At 57.8% G+C, this 26,085-nt stretch overlaps 8 protein-coding genes across 8 annotated transcripts; 6 read left to right on the forward strand and 2 right to left on the reverse strand.

The window, feature by feature from the left end:
• Positions 1-429: 429 nt before the first annotated feature.
• Positions 430-1,686, forward strand: HRG_02932 (glycerophosphoryl diester phosphodiesterase family domain-containing protein; the record flags this gene model as incomplete). Its single annotated transcript, XM_044861403.1, has 1 exon — positions 430-1,686. One exon carries the CDS (start codon positions 430-432, stop codon positions 1,684-1,686), a length of 1,257 nt encoding a protein of 418 aa, XP_044722429.1.
• A 1,982-nt stretch (positions 1,687-3,668) lies between these two features.
• On the forward strand, positions 3,669-4,460 carry HRG_02933 (uncharacterized protein; the record flags this gene model as incomplete). The annotated part of the gene is made up of 2 exons (XM_044861404.1): positions 3,669-3,793; positions 3,905-4,460. The coding sequence occupies 2 exons, from the start codon at positions 3,669-3,671 to the stop codon at positions 4,458-4,460; spliced, it is 681 nt and encodes a 226-aa protein (XP_044722430.1).
• A 1,364-nt stretch (positions 4,461-5,824) lies between these two features.
• On the forward strand, positions 5,825-7,904 carry HRG_02934 (major facilitator superfamily domain-containing protein; the record flags this gene model as incomplete). Its single annotated transcript, XM_044861405.1, has 7 exons — positions 5,825-5,876; positions 5,950-6,020; positions 6,125-6,195; positions 6,276-6,570; positions 6,638-7,402; positions 7,463-7,567; positions 7,671-7,904. 7 exons carry the CDS (start codon positions 5,825-5,827, stop codon positions 7,902-7,904), a joined length of 1,593 nt encoding a protein of 530 aa, XP_044722431.1.
• A 3,631-nt stretch (positions 7,905-11,535) lies between these two features.
• HRG_02935 (amino acid kinase family domain-containing protein) lies at positions 11,536-13,408 on the reverse strand (the record flags this gene model as incomplete). Its single annotated transcript, XM_044861406.1, has 6 exons — positions 11,536-11,633; positions 11,699-12,620; positions 12,703-13,033; positions 13,093-13,173; positions 13,233-13,252; positions 13,319-13,408. The coding sequence occupies 6 exons, from the start codon at positions 13,406-13,408 to the stop codon at positions 11,536-11,538; spliced, it is 1,542 nt and encodes a 513-aa protein (XP_044722432.1).
• A 1,510-nt stretch (positions 13,409-14,918) lies between these two features.
• Positions 14,919-17,365, reverse strand: HRG_02936 (RFX DNA-binding domain-containing protein; the record flags this gene model as incomplete). Its single annotated transcript, XM_044861407.1, has 3 exons — positions 14,919-16,437; positions 16,496-16,789; positions 16,851-17,365. The coding sequence occupies 3 exons, from the start codon at positions 17,363-17,365 to the stop codon at positions 14,919-14,921; spliced, it is 2,328 nt and encodes a 775-aa protein (XP_044722433.1).
• Positions 17,366-19,167: 1,802 nt separating this feature from the next.
• HRG_02937 (TB2/DP1, HVA22 family domain-containing protein) lies at positions 19,168-19,839 on the forward strand (the record flags this gene model as incomplete). The annotated part of the gene is made up of 4 exons (XM_044861408.1): positions 19,168-19,221; positions 19,273-19,488; positions 19,542-19,663; positions 19,722-19,839. 4 exons carry the CDS (start codon positions 19,168-19,170, stop codon positions 19,837-19,839), a joined length of 510 nt encoding a protein of 169 aa, XP_044722434.1.
• A 1,089-nt stretch (positions 19,840-20,928) lies between these two features.
• HRG_02938 (stretch-activated ca2+-permeable channel component domain-containing protein) lies at positions 20,929-22,803 on the forward strand (the record flags this gene model as incomplete). The annotated part of the gene is made up of 3 exons (XM_044861409.1): positions 20,929-22,045; positions 22,115-22,464; positions 22,516-22,803. The coding sequence occupies 3 exons, from the start codon at positions 20,929-20,931 to the stop codon at positions 22,801-22,803; spliced, it is 1,755 nt and encodes a 584-aa protein (XP_044722435.1).
• An 804-nt stretch (positions 22,804-23,607) lies between these two features.
• Positions 23,608-25,035, forward strand: HRG_02939 (short chain dehydrogenase domain-containing protein; the record flags this gene model as incomplete). The annotated part of the gene is made up of 7 exons (XM_044861410.1): positions 23,608-23,693; positions 23,773-23,851; positions 23,959-24,356; positions 24,449-24,506; positions 24,593-24,645; positions 24,734-24,856; positions 24,975-25,035. The coding sequence occupies 7 exons, from the start codon at positions 23,608-23,610 to the stop codon at positions 25,033-25,035; spliced, it is 858 nt and encodes a 285-aa protein (XP_044722436.1).
• Between the last annotated feature and the right edge of the window lie 1,050 nt (positions 25,036-26,085).

The raw sequence follows: 26,085 nt of genomic DNA on the forward strand, positions 1-26,085 counted from the left end.
CACGTCCGACGGCAGTGCCACCGACCGGCCTCAGCCCTGGCCGCAGTCATGTGCAATTAACACACATCACTTCAGCCTTGGCAGGCAAAGCCGCATAGAAGCCGGGAGGCTGGCCCATGCATCCTGGAGCTTCCTGCAGTGCCTTTCCAGGTCCAGCATGGCCGGAAACGGCATCGCCCGTCGTCGGCGGGTGTGCCGACACCCATACATAAGAGAGCCTTGGGCTGCCAGTCTATCCTGGCGAGACACGTACGATCTGTCGTCGCTGCTTTCGCCCTCGGACCATCATCTAGTTCCATTCGCAAGGTGTGCGCCTCGGCGACCTAGATTGCCTGTTGGGATTGTTGGCCAAGCGGGCGTCCTCTTGACTGTCGAAACCACGCGCCGCCTCACCAGCCCACAGTCATCTCGAGCAGGATACAGCTCAAGATGCGGTCCTCAACATCCTCCCTGATCGCTTTCCTCGCTGCAACCGGCGGCTTGTCGTACCCGTCCCAACCCAACCCGATCAACCCGATCAGGCAGATTAAGCAGATCCAGCTGGGTCCGCGCCCCTACTTCCTGGTCGACAAGATGAGCGACGGGCCGCTCAAGACGGACCTCTTGTCGTGCCAGGATCTGGATATGAAGCCATCGACCTGGTCCATTGGGCATCGCGGAGGGGCCCCGCTCCAGTTTCCCGAACATTCCAGGGAGTCGAATCTGGCGGGAGCTCGCATGGGTGCCGGGACACTCGAGTGTGATGTTGCCTTTACCAAAGACCTCGAGCTGGTCTGCCGCCACAGTCAGTGCGACCTGCATACGACGACAAACATTGTGACGGTGCCGGAACTCAACTCCAAGTGCACGCAGCCCTTCCGACCGGCGGCTGACGGCAAGCCCGCCTCGGCCAACTGCTGCACCAGCGACATCACGCTTGCCGAGTTCAAGACGCTCTGCGCCAAGATGGACGGCTTCAACGCCAGCGCCACCAACGCCGAGGACTACCTCAAGGGCACTCCCAGCTGGCGCACCGACCTGTATGCCAAGTGCGGCACCGTCATGGAGCACTCGGAGCACATTGCCTTGGTGGAAGCGCTGGGCTTGCGACACAGCCCGGAGCTCAAGCAGCCCATGGTACCGATGCCCTTTCAGGGCGAATACACAAAAGAGATGTACGCTCAGCAACTTATCGACAACTACAAGAAGGCCGGCGTTCCGGCATCGCGCGTCCTGGCCCAGACCTTTGAGTACGACGTTGCCTTGTATTGGCTCAAGTTGGACCCCGACTTTGGCCGCAATACTATACTTCTCGATGAGTCGGGCGACACGCCAGAGACGTATGACGGGGCCGTCGCTAACCTCACCGAATATGCCGAGGCCGGCGTGCAAATCGTGGCTCCGCCACTTTACTACCTGGTCGAAAGTCAGAATGGCTCCATTGTCCCCAGCAAGTACGCAAAGCGAGCCAAAGAGCTGGGGCTCAATATTATCACTTGGAGCTTGGAGCGGTCCGGCCCGCTGGCCGGCGTGCACGCCAACGGCGACTACTTTTACACTTCGATCAAGGACATTGTCACCGGGGACGGCGACCTGTATGAGCTTGTTGACGTGCTGTACAAGCAGGTCGGCGTCGTGGGCATGTTTTCCGACTGGTCCGCCACCACCACATTCTATGCCACCTGCTTCCGAGTTGGGGTTCAATGAGGATGAGTTTGGAGGGGGCGAGAAGAGAAGAGACGGAAGCGAGATTTCCGAGAGACCGGAACGAACGGATTAACCAAAGAAGGGGAGACGAACGGGCCACGACGTGATTTGTTTTGATAGCGAGATGTTGTCGAGGGTCAACGTCTCGGAGAGGAGGCCCGACCATTTGCATGGACTGAAGCCGCCAAGCTCTGGTTGCCGGTGGAAGGCAAGGCTCGACTTGAAGTTGGCAGTACATGTAGAGGCTCAGCATATAGCGAGAGATGCTTCGTGGTGATTTCGAAAAGAAACCAAAAATGGATGATGTTTGTTGCGGGACCACTGGAGACTGTTGCGGCCAAGAAGAGCTCGGGCGCGTTGCAGCGACATTTTCTCCGCGTGGGGTCGGTCCGTTCTTGAGCCGCCGGCGTCTACCTGGGTTGAAGTGCGCAGTCTGCCGGCCCGGAGGGTACCGGGATTCGGCCCCACCGGGCGGGGAGGTCGGCCGACTACGGAGCCGTTTGAAAAAACCCCCTGCATAGTCCCCGCAAGGTTGCAGAGGATGCGGAGAAGTAGTATTTGTTGAGTAATGTCGACAGCAACAGGGATTGTGGCAATACTTGTTGTAAAGGTTGAGCTATTTACATCTTGCAGATGTGTGTACGTACATATACACAGCATGCATTGGAATTTGCCGGAGCTGGAGACGTGTCGGCTACATGACCCGCGCCAGACTCATATGCACATGTATTGCAGATGCTGGCTTGTCCCGTCTGGTACAAATTAGCTGTTACTTGATCTCGTTCCGGGGTGCGAGATGGAAACATTGGTCCAACACGCGTCGAGCTGGGCAGAAGGCGGCAAATGCCCACGCAGTCAGAAGCCGCCGTCGTACTCCCCTTGGCTATAATGAACATGTATTGTATGTACTGTACATAGATACAGTACGAAGCGAGTGTCCAAGCCTTGAACCTTTTCCCAGCGGTTTTGCTCCACTTGCGAGTCGAATCCTGCGCCCCCGGGTGCAGGTATGCATCACACCTTGCTCGTCATCCCTCTTTTCGAGCATCTCATTTCTGCTCCGGCAGGGTGGCTGAGTTCGGGAATGATATCTGGTCGGTGGAGGCAAAGACGACCGAGGCAGGTGTTGAGTCTCTCGGTTGGCGCCGAATACGGCGATACCCTTTCACCTCCCTATACGGAATCATAAGGCCGGACTCAATCGAGGTCATGTGCCGTACTGTCAGGCTGGTAAAATACGTACCGCTACACCAGGCAAAATAGGGGGACCCCCGGTGGAGGTGTTATTTACGCGTATTATAAGTCTCTCCTTATTTTGACACATCCCTTTGGTTGATGGCTGAACTCGTTTGGCCAGAACGCTCTCCCTTGTGAGCCCCGTAGGAACTCTGCGGTAATTCCCTCTGAGGTTCAAGAGGCACAGGCTAACCCCTTGACACGTTTTGTTGCGGGCTGCCAGATACCTTCCAGGTCACTCAACAGTTGGCATGGTCAGAAGTGTTCGACAGCGCGGGCTCAGGAATGTAATAGGCTTCTGTACTATAAGTGTATTCCAGGAGCTCATACTCTGTACATGGTTTCATTCTGCCAAATCTAAAGCCGGAAATTACTTTGAGATCTTGGCAGACACAAGTATACAGGAGGTTAATTCGTCGACCGATCAAGAAGTGAATACATGTCAGGCTCCATACACATACGGTATGCACATGCTATGGGAACATGCGATACTGTCGACATTGCCCGTACCCCCAGAAATCAAAGAGCGGTGCGCAAAGTAGAAAAATCTCGTGCCCGGGGTTGAACTCTGGGCTCCAGACAGAGCGCCCATATATATATATATATATATATGCGTACAGGTCTCTTTCATGTGTTTTCCACGACATGAAGTATCCACACGCACACATGTAATGCCGCTTTCCTAGGTATCATCATTGCTCTACAAGACAATCATAGCACAGGCATACGCCCTCGACACCTGCTCGATGCCTCTTTTCCTCTTCGCCCTGCTGGGACTACAGCTCAGCGCTTGGTCGGAGGCGGCGACAGGACATGAGCCTGCGCTCGAGCTTGTCCGCAAGCTTGAACTTGGGACTGGCAACATCAGCTGGTAAGTGGTTTGGTGGGCTCGTCGATGAGCTTCGGCTGGAGATGTGGTCCGACGAGCGGCAGCAATGGATGCAATTTCACCCAAGACTCACTTTGGTTGTGCTGCATGTAGGTTCGGCTACCGAGATGCAAAGTCAGGCCCGACGCCGTCGGGGAGCGAGTCGTGCGACGTCCAAGAGCTCATTCGCTGCACCCGGGACGAGTCCGACGAGGCGCAGGCAACGGCATGGGGCTGCTGGTGGCTCGCGGCCAACATGGAGACGCTCAAAGAGCCCGTCGCCAAGGGAGTGCGGTCCATCTGCGGCTCCAAGGACAAGCATCCCGACTGCTGCATCAGCTGGCCGGGCGAGCTCCCCAAGGCCACAACCGCCGAGCTGCAACAGGGCGTCGTGGACATTTCGAAAGGGTGTCTGCCCGACGGCCCGGAGGACACGGATCCCCTGCTGGCCTTTGACGAGCGGAACCTTGCCATGAGAGGCTTCGTCGCCCACCGCAAGCTCGACTCGTCCGTCTGCACCCCGCTGTGCCTGTCGAGCAGGCCGGGGCTGTGCTCCAGGGAACTAGACGTCGAGCTCGAAGGCTCGCCAGCATCGAAGCCGCCGGCAAGGGGTGCGGCTCAGGGGGGGGAGAGGGCAAAGCCGGAGACGGTGGGTGGAGCGGTGTCGTGAGCGTGGCAGGTGGGATTCCAGATGGCAATGTCTCGGCTCTCGACAGATTTCATTCACGCTCTGGGCATCGACTCTATGCTATGGCATACAGCGTCACTCCAGACACGGCACAGAGGCAGGCCGGGTTGCATGTACATACACACGCATACTTATATGACGGCACTGACTCTCGGCGACCCGCAGGCACAGCACACAGACGCCCGAGCACTGCCGGGCCCTTAGTCGTCGCGACCCCAGCGTTGGGATGGCCGATAGCGCGAGTCTAAGTATATTCTAAGCTAAAAGGCGCCCTCTGAGCGTTTGCAGCCGGGTGGAGAGCGGAATAGGGGAATAGGGGGTGGCTCCGGCCCCTTTCCGGCCGGCGGTCCTATCACGGCGCGCCCATTACAAAGTCGCCAGCTTTGCTGCCGTGCACTCACGGCACATATGCCCAACCCCATACTATATGCATTTGATTTCTCCTGGCCAGGACCCGGTTCCCCCGCGCGGGGGGCCGTCCAATCACGGTGCGGCCTGGCGGGCGCGCGATAGTCGGAAAGATGGGAATGCTTTCCGCAGCCATGAATCAGCCAGCATGAGTTGCGCCCGCCGGCATGAAACGCCTCGTTTCGCCACGTCCATTCGGGAGCAGTACGTGCATGTAGGCCCCGGGCCGTCTCGTCGTCGAGCATCAGACTTGCGAGCCGTGGCGGAAGGAAGGATAGGGAGGTGCGGTTCGTTCACACTTTCACAGAAGCAGGCTTGCTCGACGGCTTTGGTTTTGATTCAAGCTGCGGCTAGTCAGGACCGATATCCATCTTGTCTGTCCCGGTTGCCTCGGCCGCTGCCGGGATCCCTCACATGGTCGCCTGCAGTCCAATCTGCCTCGACAGGGTCGTCGGCCGACTGGGCCCTCTCAGCTTGGCCGGCAACATATTAAAGCGGCGCCCGCGTCCATGAAATGTAATCTCAGAGCAGTCGTCTCCCGCCCTCCCCCGTCTCGCCGATCGTCCCCACACAGGGGCTTCCATGACAGAGCGGAGCCAACCCCAGGAGACTAAAACGAGAGGCCTGTTCGCTCCGGGGTGAAACCCAGCCAGGTGTCCTTGAGACGACTGAATCCCCAGTATTTCCGCAGATTCCGGCGACAACTGGCATCGTCTTTATTCAAAGCTTCTGCTTCATCTCACCATCCGCAGTGCTGCCTGCCTCCTTAGTCTGGCGCTTGTTGTCTTACAAGAGTAAAGGACGAGCCCATGCAAAGACAAAAGCGGCGCCTTCATTTCCTTTTCGTCCTCTCCTTCTTCTCCACTTAGCGTCCTCGACCGTCTATTGTTTTTCTCGTCTTGATTCCCTATTCGCTGTGCGAATTACGGAAAGCCCAGATGGACAGTGATGGCGGCGTTCCTCCACCAGGGACGGTGCAGTTGCTTGAAGGCAAGTCCACGGCCTGTCGAGCTCTCGGGTTCAAAATCACGTCACCAACAGCAAGCTGACGGTGTGTGTGAAGGTCACGGAGCCGGAAAAGATGGCAAAGTTGTCTTGGCGCCTGCCCCTTCCGATGATCCAAACGATCCCCTGGTGAGTCCCCGCGGCCCCATGAAGACTCAAGACTCGTCCCAGCACAGCGGCGGGGAGTCGGAGTCGAGCTGGCTGCAAACCGTGTCGCTGATTCTCAATGCCAGAGATGGCCCATGTGGCGCAAGTGCTTGAACTTTGGGCTGCTCGTCGCCCAGACGACGGCCCTCTTCACAGGGTAAGCCGGAGGAGCCCCCTGAAGACAGTGCGAGGCAGGCAAGACGAGAGAGAGCCACGGGGCTGACACGGCATCCTTAGCCTGTCCATTCCGACAATCTTCTGGCCCCAGATGCTCAAGGAGCTGCCCCAGTTTAAGCAGCAAGACCTCGCAAACGCGGCGGCCGTCCAGCTGGTCGGACTCGCCGTCGGCTGCATCGTCTTCATCCCCTTTTCCAAAAAGTACGGCAGGCGCCTGGTGTACATCCTCGTCATGGCCATCGCCGCCATTGGGGCCTGGTGGCTTGCCTTGATGAAGACAATGGCGGACCTGTACCTGTCCAACTTGCTCATCGGCATCGCGGGAGCCGTCAACCAGACAGCCATTGCCATGAGCGTATGTCGGGCCACTTCCCATCTCCCCTACTGTCTGAACGCGCTTTGCTGATGCTTTGGCATATCAGATCAACGACATCTTCTTCATCCACCAGCGCGGCACCGCCAACGGCGCCTTCTTCGGCGCCATCATGGCCGGGTCCTTCCTCACCCCCATGGCAGCAGGCATCCAGGGCATCACGAGCGGATGGAGAGCGTCGTTTGCGTCGCTTGCCACGTCCATGTCCATCCTTACCGTCGTCTTCATCGTTGCCTTGGAGGAGACCAAGTTTGTCCCCGCCGTCCGCCAGACGAGTCTCGACGACCAGGACAGCATGTACAGGATGGACTCTGCCGAGTCGGATCTCAAGGCCCTCGCGGCCGTGACGGAGCTGGAACGCGGCTCGCAGGACGACCCGATGAGCCAGCCGCCAAGCAAGCCATCCTTCCTGCGAGGCGCGCGGCTGCAGCTCATCACCAAGACGGACGAGTCGCTGTGGAAGGTATTCTACTTTCCCATCTACTCGTGGTGGTTCCCCCACGTCGTCTTCTCCTGGCTGCAGCTGGGGTCGAGCATCTGCTGGCTCGTCGTCATGGCCTCGGTCCTCACCATCGTCTTCTCGGAGCCGCCCTACAGCTTTGACGCCGCGGGGCTCGGCTACATGACCGGCGGACAGGCCGTCGGCTCCGTCTTCGGCGCCATATATGGCGGCTACTGCGTCGACAAGACCATCATCTGGAGGGCCAAGCGCAACGGCGGCTGGTTCGAGCCCGAGATGCGGCTCTGGCTGTACCCCTTTCCCGCCATCGCCATGGCCGCCGGCCTGGTGATTTTCGGCGTGTCTGCTGATCGCGTAAGTCGACGCCGTGGTATACTTGACGCGGCATGTGCTGATATTCCCGCCATCGTCTAGGGCATGCACTGGATCGTCCCCAGCGTCGGCGGTGCCCTGTTTGCCTTTTCGTTTGGCGCAATCTCGGATATCTCGACGGCTCTGGTGCTTGATTCATTTCCAAACGTGAGTCGTGCATGGCCCCTGAAACCGTGGTCCCCCTCCGGCGCTCTACTCTGCACTGGTGTGATTGAGCAGACGAGACTGGACCCAAGTTGACGCCTGGCAGATTGTCTCGCAAACCTTTGTGACCATCACCTTTTTCCGCAACGCCATCAGCATGTCGGGCCCCTTTTCGGTCACGCCGTGGCTCGAACGCATGAGCGTCTCCAACGTGTTCATCGTGGCCGCCATCATCAGCCTCGCCATCAATGCCTTGGCCATACCGCTGGCCATATGGGGCAAGAAGGCGAGGAGATCCGTCGCGTCTCGGTACGAGTACCTGTCGAACCAGAGCGAGTGATGCAGGCACCTGGGCCCTCTCTTTGATGCCAAGGAGATGAGAGCCTGGGCCATCGTGCCGCGAGCTTGTCGAGCGAGAACTGGGACTGGCGCCCAGCCGCTTCGCAGAGCTAGCTGCACGTCTAGACGGCAATAAAAGGGACACGAACACGGGTTGCATCTGTCGTTAGGTAGAGAGCGTCTTTTCCTTTTAGCCCATGCCATTTTATAGATTGGCCAAATAGTCGCTCCAGGCGAGTTGAGCCAGTACGTGTGTCCATGCTTGTCTTGAGGTCCGAAGAGCGCTTGCACTTGTAGCATATAACGTTATAGATTATCGAACGATATATATGCAGGCCGACTGCGGTCCCAAGTTGACGAGACTGCTGCTTCGTCAGTTGCCCTCCTTATCGAGTAAGGCTTTTTCTTACATTTAGTTAAAAGTAGAAGATTTAGAGCCATACGCCAACTGGCATCTGCAGTGGACTTGGTTGAGTTGAGAATATTTGGAGGCGACGCAAATCATGTTTTAGCAGACACATAAGCTACAATTATTCGTGTCTCTGTCACATACGGCCATACCTGTGAGGAAGCACCCGCTCTCGTCTGCTCGCGGTTAGTTAAGCTCGCAAGGGGCAGATTAGTAGTTGAATCGGTGACGGTCAGCGAATACCGGCTGCTGTATGTTTTTTTTTAGTGGAGATGGCGTGGATCGCTGTTTTGTTCTCAACCCCACTGTCTTTCTACTAATTACTGCAGGTCGGGGCCTGTCTCTTGTAGCTGCTGGGGCATGAGGAATGGACAAGCATACTCAAACTATAATAGAAAGATGATTGTAGCCCTATTAAGCGCATCTAAAGATAGCGTGTTAGCCGCCTGACTCGAGGCAGTGAACATGCTGAAAATATATCAAATATCCTACAACTTAGCCTCAAGTGAAGGAATATATATAGAGTCTTACTATTTGCACAGACATATTTCTCTATTTATATAGAATTTCTTAAATTCCTCTCTTTTAATTAGTGGCCAGATCCGCTTAGTAATTAGTACTCGACCTTATATATTTTTTGAGTCTCTCAAAAGTCGCGATCTTGCACGTCGCACTCACCTCGCGCGGGGGATAAACCCCCACAGTAGGGCCCCTCCCCTACTGGCTCGGGTGCTCGGGTGCGCTTGTTCGTAATCGAGGCCTTCTTAGTAGGTACCTAGGTAAGGCAGGCAGCTAGGGGAAGTATAGGCAGTACCTTAAAGTGACTTTAAGGTACTTTAAGTTTAGGTGCTCTATATAACTCTATGTAAATAGAGAATTTTATCTATGCAAATAATAGTAAGACTCTATAGATGTACCTCTTTTCCTAATCGACTAATACCTAAGAAGCAGTTACGGGTGTAGAGCCTAATTATCGCTCTGCTTAACGAGATGCTCCGGCTATTGAATGCCCTTTGCCCTAAAAGAATGATTGTTGAGAACCGGCAGTCTCAGTCTTTGCTTCGAGAACGGCCCGTTGTTGGACGGTAGGCTTTTGGCCTGTGGTAGAGTTTAATCCGGGGTTTTCTGCTCTATTTATCGCAACAAGGTCGGTTGTCAAAAAAACACGCAACTGTCGGAGAAGCGGGATAGTCCGAATCTTGCTCAAGCATAAAGTACAGTAGAAACTCACCAGCGTGAGACGCTCTTGGCGATCGCCAACGGCGCGGAGGCCTGATAGGAGAAGGCGTAGAGGGACAGGTCGAGCTGAAAAATCCACTTATGGGTCCCCCTGCTGCCAGGGCTGTCTGGATTTGGTGAGTTCTTGCGATAAAGCTAGCTGCGAGCACTAAACACAAGTTTGTTGCGGCATGTCGTTCGATATACTCTGCCGAGCTGGCGATCCCTGAGCCATCGATTCAATCTGCCGTGTTCGAGGCTTTATGGCTAAGATCAAAGGCATCACGATTATGCCCACCAGTCTACCAGCGCTTCATTCTACGAGCCGGTGAGGATCCCAGACCTAGTTAGTGGCTCCGCTGCAGTATGGGGGGAAGATATCTCCCGGCTGCCTTTCGTCTCTGTCTATCCGTAGATCCATGCTTATAGAGTAGAGGCCCTCAGCCTCGGGGGTTTCACTAGGAAGGGTATTACTATGAAGAGACTTGAAGGACTAGATTATATTATCGCCCCGTTTATCTGGTAGACCCCTTACACTGGTGATGCGATATGTTAGAAATGGGGGGGGACTTATAGCCCAAACCGCTTAAAAGGGCAAAGTTAGTAACTTGGCTAGGCAGAGAGTACTTAAGCGGTTCTACGAATATTCGAGCATACCGACTATCAGAAATGGCTTACGGAGTAGGCACAGCCAAGCTCCAGCCGTGTATTGGTATCATATCTTAGCAAGCATGCTTACCCTTGCTCCGAATTTCTCTCGGAAAACAGGGTTCGGCGTTGGATTAATCACTAGTGGTTTCAGTTCGACATCACCGCCGGTCTACTCCACCACGTGTAGTGCAGGCGTGATAATTACGCATCGATCATTCGGGCGGGCTTAGCAATCGACAATAGCGGGCACATCCACTGACGGAATATACGAGCTGAGTTCTTACGGTACATCCTCCATGGCTAAAGCGGCAAGCCACGTGTGCCCGCTTCGCAGACCGGATACCAGATGGAATCCTATACACACGGTCCAATGCAGCATTATATGCTGTGGACGGACAAGAAAGGAGACGAGGAAAAGACCAACAAGCAATCGCTAGCATTTGTAGGCACACTGGTAATTCTCGATAACGTTTGATCTCTTTGCGCTCGACCGAGCTGTCTCTCGTCGCATTGTTAAGCAGCTATTATCCACAATGCGATCGACAATAACATTCGCCCAGTCGACAAGCCTATTCTCGTCCCGCTATATACCCCGAGAAGACTTTCATGGGGCTCTAATAAGTCACATCGATAGACTTGAATTATATTAGAAAGAGTACCGGCTTGCCTCAACGGGCTCAGTCGACCTACTTAAACAGTTAGAACCAAAATAAAGTCTACTATCGTATGGCACGAATAGCATCGTTGCCGGCGACATCATTCCGCTATACGCAGCAGATACTATGGCGCTCTATCCACAGGGCAGTCGGGTGGATGACTTTGTCTCTGTAGGTAGTCAGGCATGCACCGTGGATAACCCTCCTGGTGCTCGCAGCTGGCAGCAATGTTGACTGCAAAAGCGACAGCGAGTGCATTTAACGACAAAGGTATGAACTGGCCTTGCGTTTCATGACGCTTTCGAGCCTAATCCCCGTGTGACGACTGATTGGAGAAGAAGTCCCGATACGGCATCGTAGCATACCACCAACTTGTATATCCTGTGGAGACGGCGAGGGCATGGACTTTGGCATACCGGGCTGACGTCCTCGGCGTGTACAAGTATATGTATTGAGCCGTTGGCAATTCAAGAGTCGGATCCCAAGCATCAGGATGGTTATCTATATATGAAGGGGTGTTGATTGGAAGCCCCTACAAAATTGGCAAAGTCAAAGTCTATAGGCAAAGCATTCACGCGTGACCCATTGAATACGGCGCTTCTCCTCATCCACGGACAACACATGGTCCATGCACAGCCAGCATGTCCCTCTCTCCCTTTGCCCATCCCAGACAACTCCATAGCAGAAAAAAAAGACGCTCATTCCAAAAACGTAAAGAGGTGCGTGTGCAGCACGTTCATGGCCCTCGTCGCGTCCCGCGCGTCTATCACGCACGAAATATTAATCTCGCTCGCCCCTGCACAAGCCCACGTTAGCTCCCCACAAACACCACCCAGTGCGTGCCTCCAAGCCTCTGCTTACCTTGGGAAATCATCTCGAGGTTAATGTTGTGCTCGCCGAGCGTCGAAAACATGCGGCCGGCCACGCCAATCATGTTCTTCATGTCGGAGCCGACGAGGCTCAGGATGGCCATGTGGGTGAGGACGCTAACGTCGCCGCACTCGGCCAGGCTGTGCTTGGCCTTTGCAAAGGCGTCCATCTGGGTGCTGCCCGAGTGGATGGCCATGGAGACGTGGACCTCGCTGGTGGAGATGAGGTCGACCGAGATGGAGTGCTTGTCGAGGATGGAGAAGATGCGGGCAAAGAAGCCGTGCGAGATGGACCGCTTGTTGGAGTGCACGTTGATAACGCTGATATGGTCCTTAATGGTGACGGCCGTCGGGCGCTTGGGCGTCTTGAGGGGCTGCGGTTCCGTCGACGGGCGCGAGCGGTGGAGCTGGTGGCCCGCCGACAGGCCAGGGTCAGGGATAACAATGGTGCCGTTGCCGCGCGGGTTCTTTACGTTCTTGATGCGGATGGGGATCGGGGGCTGGGCGCGGATGACCTGGTCCATGGTGAGGTGGTGGATGACCTCGGAGCCGTAAAAGGTCAGCTCGGCCGCCTCCGAGGGCGTGATAGACGGTAGCAGCCTCGCCGTGGGGACCTTGGACGGATCTGCCGTAAAGATGCCGTCGACCTCCTTCCAGATCTGGAGCTCCTCGGCGCCGAGGCCGACGGCGCACAGGGCGGCGCACAGGTCGGTGTAACCGCGGCCAATGTCGCCGTCGATGAGGCTGCCGGGGAGGTTGCCGAAGAACCCCGTCACCACGGGGACGCGGCTCTCGCAGGCCGAGATCTTGCGCGTAAACGCCGCAGCGGCCGCCTTGTAGAAGCCGGCGTCGAGCTGGGCGGCGGCGTCGCAGTGCAGGGCGTCGCACAGGTCGACGTATTCGGCGTCAACACCCTGAGCCGGCAGACGAGGGTTTCAGTCACGCCTCGTGGGGGGGACACAACGCGCAAGAAGGGTAATATCAGGAAACACGTACCGCATCCTGTAGAAGGGTCGTCATGAAGAGGCAGGCGAGCTTCTCGCCAAAGCTGATGACGCGGTCCTTGGAGCGGGAGTTGATTTCGAGGTTGAAGCGCTTGGCGGCAAAGATGTACTCGATGAGCTCCTGGCACTCGGCCTCGATGTTGCGCGACAACAGCTCCTTGAGGGCGGGATCGCGGACATAGTGCTCTGCGGCGAGGACGTGGTCGGCGCAGACGTCGGTGATGAGGCCCCTGGCCTGCTCAATGAGGGCCTCGGGGTCCTCGTCGAAGCTGGCGGCGTAGGCGGGGCCGACATTTTTGAGCTTGTTGAAGACGCCCAGCAATCTGCGCGGATGAGGCGTGAGATGAAGCACCGCGGTTGACTTTGGGTGAGTTTGACTGACCGGCTAGTGGTGCCCTCTGCCTTTTTCCCCGTGCTCCTGGCTGAGCAGACGACGACGACGCGATGCCGCGACAGGCTCGCTCTGGGTGACGGACGCGTCAGCCAACGATGGGTCCGGCGTTTAGAGTTGGAACAGCTTACTTTACAATATCTTGGGCAATCTAAGGTCGGATGGATGAAGAATCAGCACGCGCGGGTTGTGCGGCAGAATGAGTCAGTCATCATACCTTGTCTGGAAACTTGCCGACGCTCGTGCCGCCAAACTTCTGGACCACCCAGCCCAGGCTGGACGAGTTGTCGAACGTCGAGCTCCCCATTGCTTGCCGAGCCAACGATGGCTCTCGTGCCGCGGCGCAAGCGACTTGCCGCCCTCCCCCGATGTCGGCCGCGTGGATGACTGCTGTGGATGGATGACTGAGTATGCCTACTGACTGGGAAGACTGAACCGCCGGGGGAATGACCGAGAAGACTCGACGATTTCTCCAGTGATGTTGCCCAGGGTCGATGCCCAACAGAGGCGGTTGCGTGAGAGTTCCGGTCGTCAGCGAGCGGCTGGGTGAGAAAAGTCCTTCTCTCGACCTGTCCAGTAGCAGCAGCCGCGAGGCGAGTGGGACTTTGCGCAGCTCGGAGGGTCCGATGAGAACGGACCGACGAGGCCACTTTTTCCTTCCTCTTTTGCTTAACCTCTAGTCTGCTCTGTGCACTTGAGCATGGAAAGGAATAGCGTACAATTCCGTAAAAAGAAGGAAAGCTACTCGACGGGATAGAAAACAGAGGAATGCGTCTAGGTAGAAAAGGAGGCAAAGAAAGGGTTAGTGGGCCTATTATCAGGCGCCTGAATTGGTGATTAGGTGCCTACCTAGTATTGCTACAGCGGCAGCATACGATGCCTACCTACCCTGGACCATGGACCGAGGCGGCACAGAAATGCACATTGGGTCTGTCTTGTACGGCGCCTTGCACGAGAATTGGACAACACAACCAGTGCTTTGGTTTCTTCTTCAATTTACTCAAGTCTTCTATAAGGTCCACCTGGCGTGCGTGCGCATCGGCAACAGAGTTGGACGTGCTCCTTGCCTTGGCGCATTTTGCAAAAATCGCTGTGTTTGTGTACATGTGCTGACGTCACACTCGGGTACGTATCCTTCGCGCAACGCTTACCTGAGCACATCACCTCCATCCCCAGCTGCTGCTTCAACGACGACCTGCAACCTGCACTCTTGCACCGACACAAACATCACACCAGAAGCATGCCTCTTGCATGGACACACTGCACGTGCCTTCATGTCAACGTTAATTCAATCGCCCCTCTTGCGCCTATCCGCTGCAGCATCTTGGCCGCCAGCACCGACAGGCTCATAAAAGCAGCGCCTCGCCTCTCCTGTCCATCCTCGACGAAATAGCCGGCCTGCGATGCAGATCAACCAGCAGCACCAAGAGCCAACCAGTACATGCCGTCAGAATACAAGGTCTTCTCATGCCATCCTCTCTCACCCCTCTCCACCAAGATCCCGTCCGCCCATTACTTGCTTGCCAAGGAAGCGCAGCCAAGCTTCACACCTCTCTCTGATCCAACCCCTCTCTCCTCTGCTTCCAATCAAAGCCATCATGTCTTCGTCCCGGTCGTCCCGTGATTAGTCCGCTTCGCTCCGCCGTCTGTGTGCGTGCGCGCGTCGTTGCGTGTGTACAGCATTGGGTATTAAAGCCACCCTGGTCGAACCCCCAAACGCCCTCGATCCCGCATGCAACCGGCCGTTGTCAACCCCCAGCCGTGCGCCGTTGCCATTTTCACCGCCGGATAAGAAATCTTCAGTCAAAACGCCCGGCTCATGCCCTGGCCAGCTCGGCCCCGCCAACCATGCCCATGCTGTCCGCCCCCGTAAAGGCAAACTTGTCCATGGGGAATTCGTCCTCTGGCGTCCGGATCCCGATCCCGCTGTCGTCGTGGGGGTCGCCCCCGCCCATGCCCATCGGAGCCTGCGTGCTACCGGGCGGCGGGAACGGGGCGCGCCCTGGCTGGGTCTGAGACATGCCGGATAGGTTCACGTCCTCGCTGCTGCTGCTGCTGCTATTGCCGCTGCTGCATCGCGAGTCGTGCCGGCTGGCCTCCCTGCCGGCCTCCTCGGGCTTGGGCCCGGCGCTCGGGCTTGGTTGTCGCGCCCTTTGCCGCGCGAAGCCGCCCTGCTCGGCCAGGAATCGCACCATCTCGTCCATCCACGTCTTCGTCACCCACCACGAGCCGAAGCTCTTGCCTTGGGCCAGCGTGAGATCCCGCATCACTGCCGTCCCGATGCGCTCCACGCACCACATAATGTCCGTGTGGGACGCGTACGGGAACTTGTCGGGCAGACTCTGCAGGAAACCCACCCACCGGTCCAGCACGTTCTTGCCCGACCCGTCGCCCCCGTCGTGCTCGTCTCCCTGTCGACCGTTTCGCGATGCCACGTCTCCGTAGATGGTCAGGCACTCCACCTCCCACGGCACGTTGACGGGGTCCAGGAGGTCGCGCATCTCCATGACCAAGACCTTGACCACGTCGTCCATCCCGCGCGTCGGCACACATTCCGCCACCTTGCGGGCTCGGATCATGGTGATCCAGTCCACGTACATCTGGTCCCTGTTCGCCGGGTTCGAAAGCATGTTGGCTGCCGCATGCGCTGTGAGGTTGACGCGGAGCGCCCGATCCAGCAGCCCGGCAAATATGGCCGCCGGGGCTTCCTTGGCCGAAATGACATGCTGCGGCTGGCCCTGAAATGATTCGCGGATATGTGGCACCAGCCTCTCCGAAATGTTGCGAAGCGTGTCGAGCACCTGCTTGGGTACCACCTGCAGCGTCAGGCTGGCAATGATGCTCATCATCCGCTGATACAAAGCATAGTCGCAACCCTCGATCCACGGCGCCAGGGCCGCGTTCCCAAACAGCTTCTGCACCGGCATGGTGAGGGTGCCCTGAAAGGAAGTGTAGAGATGGAAGAATGTCTTTTCCCGGCAATACCTCATACATTCGACGAGCGACGTGCAGTGTGATCGGTAGAGGGCCGACAAGGACTTGGCGGCGTCGGGATCTGTCCCGTGGGGGAGATATGCCTCGATGGGAGGGAGCGCCAACTGGTCCGACTGCTGGACGATGGATTCGCTTGGCGACGGAAAAGCCAAGAGCCGGTGTGTCTTGGTAGAGGTGGAGTGCACATTCTCGATGCTCGCTAGGTCGGGATGATTGTACACGCTGTGGGAGAGGCCAGTCACCCTGGGCTCGTCGTCGCTCTTCTCTTGGACCTGGCCCACGTCCGGAGGGGAGGGCCGTGGCCCGTGATTCGTGACCCCGTTGGATTGCGACGGTGCGCTGCTAGACTGCCGTTAGCATAGAGGCCCGTCAGAGTTGCGAGACGGGTGACTATACGCACTTGAAGCTTTGAGAGGGCCCCTTGGCCTCAGGAAGGGGGCGTGGTATTTGTGGTTGAGCCTCTCTCAGATCAGGCATGTCCTCGGCGAGGGCAAAGTTGACGTAATGGTATTTGGACTCTCCACGAACACCCAGGCGGCGGGTTTTGAGTCCGGGGAAAAGCACGCGTACCAGCTTCCCGAAGCTGGCGGGATTCAGGACCGTGATGCGCTCTGTTGCACATCGGGACGCGTAGTTGGCGTACACTCGGCCTCGAGGCACGGAGCCCTTTCCCTTGGTGCAAACCGAATTGATCCTGGCAGAGGCAGAGTCAGCACGTACGGCCACTGAGGCTTCGGCAGCAACACGGCACGTACCAGAGCATGGCAAAGACCTGGCGGGTGCGTTCCGAGTTTGGGCCTCGCTCGTTGCCGTGGAGCTCACCCGCCACGTCCTGGAGGTTGCGATGGCGGTTGGCGCTGAAGAGCTGTCGCATCTCCAGCTCGTTGTTTGCGCTTGATCTCGAGGCGGCAGGGCGAGGGGCGCCGAGGTGGCCGACCATGGAGTCGCCATCCTCGTTATCGTCACGATCCAACATCTGGCTGTCGCTCTCGGCGAAGCTCGCGTTGCCGGCGTATTGTTCGGTGGGGAGCGGATGCCTAGCCATGGGATGCTGCTGCTGCTGCTGCTGCTGCTGGTATGGCATATGGGCATGGGCCATGGAAGCCGCAGCCATTGGGCCGTCCATGGGAAAGTCGGGGTTGGCGGACTGCATGTGCGAGGTGGCATGCAGGATGATGTCCTCGGGGGTCATGTGGGGAGGCTTTGCGTGGGCATGGTCCGAGGTGATCCATTGCCCGGCGTACATGTCGGCGAAGCCAGCGTGGTCCATGGTGGCGCTGTGGACGGAGGTCGTGGAAGCGCGGGACTGCGGCCGCTGCCTCGACTTGGCTGCGGCGGCTGCGGCGGCTGCAGTGGCGGCAGTACCTCTTGCAGCTGGGATATCTGGCGAGCCGAGGAGAGAAAAAGAAAGGCGAGGTTAGACGACAGTCGCAAGCAGGACGCATGTGCAGTCCAAGCATTTGATGCGACGGTGGTGCGGGAGGTTTTGCGCAAAAGACGTACCTTGGTCCATGTTGTTGACGAACTGGCGGGCTACCGAACAACAAACATTGGCCGGACTAAGGACGTCACGGGTGGGGATGAGTAGAGGGAAAATAAGAGAGACACGGGACGGAAGCAAGCTCAAGGTCGGCGGTGCAGGTCCGGCGCAACGGCTCTCATCAAGCGCGCGCTTGCTTGCTGTGCAGAGCTGGCTGGACTTGTTGTTGTCGTTGTGTTTTCCTGTTGCGAGGCCAACGGACGAGTGGAGGTGGGAGGAGAAAAGCAACAAGAGGGGAGATACAGCAGAGAGGCCAGCTGACTGGGTACGTACCGCACTGGGCCTAGCTGTGACGAAGCAGAAATAAACCAAAACAACAGCAGAAGCAGCTTGTTTGGGTTAGGTAAGGTTAGGTAAGGTGATTTGACTATGATTTCCGCTCATGTGCAGCATCAGGTACCACTACCTTGGTCCCACGGCACCAGCTGCCCCGAATGGGCCACGATGCATCGTAGAGGTACATGCAGACACAAACAAGGCTGACCAGCAGCCGACAACAGCATATCTGAGGTTATTAGGCATTAATTAGGACGGCATGCTCGCGGAATGCTGCACCACAGGCGGCTGATGATCGTTTACCATCCACCCAGCATGAGACGCCTCTACGTTCCGCACACAGCTGCCCGCTCTCCTTGTTGTGACGATGGACCATGGCTGGAAGGCGGAGTCGGGATCAATCATTTGCTTGATGGCGATGCGCCCAACTGCCTCGAGAAACACTCTGCAACTTTCATCTGCCTATGGAGTACCGGTATGGGCGTGTCTATGACCCTAGACGGCTGATGGTTAAAGACGGGGCGTCCCGGACTTTGGGACTGTTCCTGCAGCAGCTTCTGGTGGCTGAGCAGCACCGCACTCAAAGCTGCAGCAAGAAGCAGAAATCACCACAAGCCATTGGCGGGCAGCCTGACCAAGCAGCCGAGGCCATTGATGGCGACAGGCAAGCTGGTCCCTAGGTCAGTAAAGCAAGGCACTCCGGTCCAGCATGATGATGGACGGCTGAGATGTTGTACCACGCTTGAGAAACACCCTTGCCGTGACGCTGGCTGAATTGTGGTGCACTGCCCGGAGCAAAGTACTCCGTATCCAAGGTTCCAAGCCCCATCACACCATGCCTTACCCGCTTGCCGGAACCCTCGGCCATCTGCCCGCGGAATACCCGGCTGGCCCCATCCGCTAAAAGCCAAGGTACTGCGGCCTGCTACTGGCCAGCAGGGGAACCATGAGCCGTAGCAGGCCCCCTATCTGCCCCGCCTCTTCCTTTTCCGCCGTGTCTCAGCTCGACCAGATCTCAGCCCGATCGATCCTGGAACATACCACGTCAGTCTCTTGCGACCTCTTTGTCCATCCCACATCTCCCCGTCCTCGCCAGCTTTGCGACTCGACCGCCTCGCACCACTGGCATTTGACCCATCTTCGCCCTCTGCCCCATCATCCGCATCTTACTTGCAAGCTCCCCCGCGCCCCTTCCCCGCGTCAAGCCAGAGGCTCAACATTGCTACCCACATCCGAGCTTCCGCACGCCCTTCAACATGTCGTCCGCCCAGGAAAAGGCCCAGAACTACCTCAGCTCCTTGGACAAAGAGGTTTGCCTGTCCGATGACGACTAGTGTCCATGCCATTGACATTTCCTCTAGCTGTCCAAGTATCCGACGCTCAACAACCTCGAGAAGTCGGTCGGCGTCCCCAAGGCATATGCCGTCATCGGCCTCGGCGCCCTCTACTTCTTCCTCATCATCTTCAATCTCGGTGGCCAGCTCTTGACCAATTTCGCTGGCTTCGTTCTCCCCGGCTACTACTCGCTCAATGCGCTCTTCACCACCAACAAGGACGATGACACGCAGTGGTTGACTGTGCGTCCCGCCCAACTCCCCGCCACGATGAGCGCAAGCTGACACCGCAGCAGTACTGGGTTGTCTTTTCCTTCTTCACTGTCCTCGAGAGCTTCTTCAACATCGTCTACTGGTTCCCCTTTTACTTTGTCTTCAAGTTCATCTTCCTCCTGTGGTTGTCGCTGCCCATGTTCCGGTACGTCTCCAAAGGTCGGGCTGCAATGCAGGCTTGGCGCGTGCTAACTAGGCCTCAGTGGCGCCGACATCATCTTCAACTCCTTCATGGTCCCCACGCTCGGCCGATACTTCCAGACTGGCTCCACCTCGTCGGGTCTGCGCTCCAAGACCAGCGGCGCCGACAAGGCCGAGTAGGCCGGCCTCGGCACTGCTCTCGCCGTGCCCCTTGAGCATCGCAGTCGCAATTACGTCGCGCAATTGTGCGATGGTGGTGCTGATGATGGCACCAAGGCCACGAATCGCTCTTTGGCGTCCACGTGCGGGTTCACAAACAGGGTGAAACTCGTGGCGCACGCAACAAGGGCTATATCGGCGTGACTTGTGGAAGAGATTCTGGGAAAGATGACTGATGTGTGTGACGATGAAGAGGTTTTGGTTGGGCAATCTGTTATTCGGGGCTCGAACGGCGCGATGCGGCTTCCAATCCCTTCCGAGTAATGGGGTTACCGGAGACAGAATGGTGGCTTTGGGACTTGTGTTGTACATTACCTTAGCTGCCACGGGGTATGTCAGACTGAATGATTGACCTCGACGTTATGCACGCATCTCAACTTGCGAGCGTGGCTGTGTGACCAGGGCAGCGTTTGCGATTTTGTCGAGATTCTCGGGACACGTGGGCACGTGAGTTGCTCTGCTGCGTGACACACAAGATTTGTGTCTTGGAGATACGTCGGGTCCAAGAGCCAGCTCATTCCTAGCCAGCCAAGCACAGCTGAGCCAATCACACCATTGCGTAGCTATATTTGCACTATAATAATGATCAAAGCATGGGCACGAAGAAAAAGACGTCTCTTTGGGCGTGCAGATGCGAGGAGTGCTCTAATTACACTATATCCGTACGTAGATGAGGCTAGGGACAAGTGGCGGTGTACTCGAATACAGTGCCTTGCAGCTACTGCGCCACGTCTCACCACAGCGGATACGTATCCGTACCCTCGTCGGAGCAAGATTATCAGTCTGCTGCAACTCTGAAACATCAACCCGGCGTCTCCTCGATCCAGACTGCGGAGGAAACTCTTGCGTTCCGTACGAGCAGCTCATCTCTCCTCCATCACGCCTGCTGCCCGTCGTCTCCAATCATGGTGGCACGTCTCACACTGACAGAACATCATCACGGATAGACCGCTCGTCGACTTCGCCATCCCGCCCGAGCCAGCGGCTGCGCCGGCGCTCCCCGCGAAGCCAGGCGATTGGGAAACACTCGGGACCGAATCCGCCCTCAGCATGCTGCCGAACCCCCCGCAGTATCGGCTTGCGGCGTCGCTGCTGCTTCTGGTTCCGTCCTCGCTGCTCCTCCCTCCGAGTGTCGCACTGGCTGCGGAGTCGCCCTTCGACTCTTTCGGCTCGCAAGCTGCCGCTCATGAATTCAGCAACTTGCTCACCGAGGCGTCGTACAAGTCCGAGTTTGACCTGTTTGGCCATGACGTCTTTAGACGTGCGCCTCCCGGTGTGGCGCCCCTCGAGAATAATAAGGTCACGGCGCTCAACCTCCAGCCCGGCTCAACCGCCTGTTACGTGCTCGAGAGAAGCGCCATTTTCGGCAACGAGGCCAATAGCCCATCCCAACCTTCCGACGCGTCCCCCAAACTCGTCCATATATCCGCAAACACCTGCTTGCAGCCCGCCAACAATGGGTCGGACGGCAACGGATCGAGCGCCCCGCAGCTGATACTCTCCGTCTCAAACTCCAGCCAAACCGCATGCCAGACGCCTACGCAGAACCCAAGCGAAAACGGGGGTAAGATCTTCAGGGAGGGCGCCGTCATGTTCGGCTCAAACGCGACCGGCGACGTCTTTATCGGCATCACGGCGCCCAACGTCTCGTCGAGCTTCCAGGGAGTGTACAACTTTGAGTTGGCTGTCTCGCTCGACGATTACATGCATCGGTTCGAAAACAGACAAGGTGCCCAGCTCTTGTGGATGGACAGCGACTCAACCTCTGCCCTGCTCGTCACCAGGAACCTAACGGAAAACAAGGAAGACATTCGACGCGTCATGGGTGAGGGGCTGCCGTACGACCTCTACGTCAGCAACAAGGAGGCACCGGCCATTTATGGCCTGACGCACTCTGTTTGTGGATTGCAGAACATGGCCCAGATCAAGGTGGGCCGTATGAAAAACAGCGTACAGAACGGCCCTGTCGCGACCGGAATGACGCTCAGGGGGCCGGGCAGCTTTCCAAAGCAGCAGTTTCACTTTGTCGACCTCAACGCAAGTTCATCCTACGTCGGAATACTTGTCAAAAAGTCGAACATGACGGGCCTTGGAAAGAGACAAGAAGAGGGGAATCCTGCAACTGGAAGCACCGTCTTTCAGGCAACCGAATTCCAGACTGTGTCCGGTAGGTGACAGCAAAGGCGGCGCGCAGTCCTACGCTTCATGTGCAAAGTAAGCAGCTGACTCTTGACAGGAACAAACTGCAAAATCGTGACGGACCTCGAGTTCTGTAACGAGATCCAGTATGCGGTGCCGGGCAACGAGCAAAAGTTTAACAACACGGCGCTAGCGAAGACATACGACGACTACGCCAAAGCCATGTATGCAAACTTTGAAAAGGCCATGATGCAGATACCGTGCGAGGCGCCCAAGACGGCTCAGTACTCGCTGTCAAGGAACTGCGATGACTGCAAGGTGGCCTACAAGAGGTGGCTCTGCACGGTGAGCATGCCGCGGTGCGAGGATTTTGGCAGCAGCAACGAGCTGGCCCTCGAACGCAATGCCAGACAGGCCTTTCCCAACGGCACACAACTGCCGGATGACGTGAAGGCTAGGCTGGAGGCGAAGCCGTACTCGCTGGTGTCTCGCAATAAGTTTATTGACGATCAAATACAACCGGGCCCCTACAAGGAGGTTCTTCCATGCGATGATCTGTGCTACGAAGTCGTCCAGAGCTGCCCGGCCAAGCTCGGCTTCAAATGCCCACAGCCGGATTTGGTGAGCTTCGGCTTCAGCTACGCACAGCGTGGCCAGAACGGGTCGACGGTATCGTGCAACTACCCCGGCGAGGCGCGAACGCCCATGAGCGCGGCTCGAACATTGCTACCAGACTTGATAGTCGTCGGCTGTTTTTCATTGGCGGCTGCCCTGATGCTGGGTTGAGCGGAAGGAGAGAGAGTGATGGGACCCTGAAAAAAACGAGAAGCTTGTCACAGGCCTGCGATGTGACGCCGCATACAACATACTGCACGACACAAAAGGTCTGCCTCTGGGGGCGGAGAGCCAGCCGCCGATGCGAGACGCCATCACGTGAGGCCCGAGCCCGGCTGCTCAGGGATTATTATCAAAGGAACCTGAGACCCGCAAGAGGATGCCGGTTGGGCTGTGGAAGGGCCAGAAGAGCCCTGACAGCCGGACGTGCCACAAGAGAGACTGTCACTGCGACAGGTTTGTCGAGAGACTGATTCTAGGACAGGTCGAGCGCCTCCATGGGAAAAGCTAGAGGGGCGGTGGGCGACTGGCGGAGACGGGCCGTGACTGCGTCAGGATACTCGATGGGAGATGCGGGAGCAATTCCATGACGAGATGAAGGGGGGACTCAAGAGGCCTGAACTCGTAGCTGGCTGTTGCCCGGCGGCGTCAAAGAGACGAGTTGCCGGCGATTGGATGGATGGAAGCCGAGCCGACGGGCCAAGAGACAGGCCAGCGTCGGCGAATGGACTGGCCGGCACCGGCACCGGAGCCGTGGTCGAGGCGGCGGCGAATCAGAGGCGGCGGAAGGAGTGGAGCCGTGTCGTCTCTCCGGGCGAGCAAAGGCCGGACCGGACGCGCCGGCAATTGAGCTCACCTCGTTTGGCCCAATTAATTCATCTACACGCGCTTGGCGCATGCTTTTGTCCGCAAGACGGCGTGCTCTTAATCCTCTCTCTGTAACTGCCTCACTTGCCATCCACCTGCCCTCCTACCATGGCTACGACTGCGGCAAAGACGTTTGAGCTGCAGACCGTGGACAACAATGTACGGAGCCGGCTGGCTCTCGTGACGGGATCGACGTGAGTTGCCCACCTCTCTTCCTCCCTCCCTCTCACACCCTCTCTGGTCTCGTGCTGATTGCTGACGGTCCGCGACCAGGGGAGGCATCGGATCGGCCTGCGCGAGGGCACTGGCGGCCGATGGATGCGACGTGGCGCTGCACTACTCGTCCAGTGAGGTATGTCTGCCCCATGCGTATCGACGGCGACGACCACCATAGCATCGATGACGAGGGGCTTCAAGAAGCTGACTCGAGAGCCCGACCGGGCGCGGATGACACGACAGGACAAAGCCGAGGCACTGGCCCAGGAGCTCCGAGCGAAGCACCCAGCCCAGCTCTTCGTCACGGCGCGCGCAGACCTCAGCTCGCGGGACGCCACGCGCGGGCTGGTCTCGTCGGTCCTGCTGGGCCAGGCGGCGGTGCGCGCGCGGCACGACGCCGTGTCCATCCTGGTGGCCAACGCGGGCGTGGGGCGGCGGATCCGCGACGTGCGCGACATTGGCGAGGACGACTGGGACGCCATTCTCGAGGTCAACGCGCGCAGCCAGTTCGTCGTGGCGCGGGCGTGCGTCGAGGGCATGCGCGCCCAGGGCTGGGGGCGCGTCGTGCTCGTAGGCAGCATCGCGAGCCGCGGGGGCGGTATCAATGGGTGTCACTACGCTGCTTCCAAGGGGGCCATGACGTGAGTTTCTTGGGGTGGTGGTTTGCCTGCCTGCCTGCCTGCCTGCCGCGCTTGCCTTTGCTCCTTTGCTGACGGGTGGGAATCGGCGGTAGAGCCATGGGGCTTAACCTGGCGTCGCTGCTTGCCCCTGAGGGGATCACCGTCAACATCGTGAGTCTGCCGTGCAAGCGATAGAACCCCGAACGACAGACGCGGACAGCAAAGCAGAGAAAACTGACACACAACCACGCCTGCAGGTCCAGCCAGCCATGATTGGCGACACGGGCATGATACCCACGCCCAAGTCTCGGTAAGTCCCTTGCGCGCCATGCCATCGCGCCACCACATGCATCCATACTCGACCGTGGGCGACTGACTTAGGGGTGTGCCTACGTCAGGACCTGGACGAGCACCGACGACCTCGAGGAGCTGCGCGCCACGGATCCCGGGCTCGCCATTGCCGCCGGCGTGCCCGTCCAGCGACTCGGCGTGCCCGAAGAGGTGGCCGGCGTCGTGGCCATGTACGTGACGTCCCTCTCTCTTGCCGCCCTGTCTCTCCGCCTTCGTCTCTTTCTTGCTCCCGCTTCTGGCTGCTTGCTGACGCCCACCCCCCCCCTCCTTCCCGGTGGGAAATCGCAGGTTTGCCAAGACGGGGTATATGACCGGGCAGGAGGTGCTGCTGGCCGGAGGGCTACGCTGAGGGACGACGAGGAAGCGGAGCGGTGGACGGAGCTGCTTCGTGCGGCGTGTCCCGCCCGGTGAAGTGGCCAGGAGAGGAGAGGAAGGGGGCGTGTGGTGTACGGGGAGGATGATGTGACATGATGTTTTCACGACTTGGTATTTCTGTCGTTTTTTCCTTCTCTGCTTGTTTGATGGTTGGGGTTTTGGCTGCTTCACTTGTCCCGGGCCGGTCCATGGATTGGCCATCGGCTTTGATGGGTGGAATTCAACCCTCCGTTTCCAAGGCACCCTCCCAAGGGTCCAGCGGATGGACCCTTGCTCGCTTTTCTTTTTCCCGGGCTTTCTTTGTCCAACGTCGAGGGGCCGGAACCCGTCCCGATTGCACCGCGCAAAGACACACTACCCGGAGCCCGCTCTCGATGGACAGTCCAGGGGGCAAGCGTGATTCCTTTTCCCCCTCTTCGGCCTGCTGCCGCGACCCTGCCGGCCAGCCATTCACGTCGCCCACCGTCTCTCCCGTGCTCGCCAAGGCACGCCTGCGTCGTGGCCCGCAGCAGCCGGCCGTCATCCCCATCCTATCCGTACTTGCAGGGTTGCTATCGGATGAGAGCGCGGCGCGATGAGCCGTACTCGGATCTGCCACCAAAGCTCACGGTATGAAGCATCTCGCCGACTTTGCCGGTACTAATCGCGACATGGTATACTGCTTCTTTAAGGGCCTGCGACACTTTCATCTGCTTAGCAATGCGTATCTTCGTCCCTCCGCTCCTCCGCAGTTCAAAGGATTCGGGAGAGGCATCAACACGTGGTAGTCGCCGTGAAGACGATGGAGCCCCACGTGTTCAAAGTACGGGACGAGAGAGGAAAAGAAAAGAGGTTTGGTAAATGTACCCAAGCTTCGGCGAGACCCTGGTCTTGTTCCGCCATCGAAGCTCGGCAGCAGACCGCATGTACAGCCGACCCATGTTGTTTATACACGTACGTACTTGGTATGATGCGTTCAACTCCACGTGTGTCGATGTCTGTCTCAGAAAAAGAAAGAAAATGACGATATAAAAGCCGCCCACGC

The sequence above is a fragment of the Hirsutella rhossiliensis genome, assembly GCF_020360975.1.
Source record: "Hirsutella rhossiliensis strain HR02 chromosome Unknown scaffold00003, whole genome shotgun sequence".
Classification (NCBI taxonomy): domain Eukaryota; kingdom Fungi; phylum Ascomycota; class Sordariomycetes; order Hypocreales; family Ophiocordycipitaceae; genus Hirsutella; species Hirsutella rhossiliensis.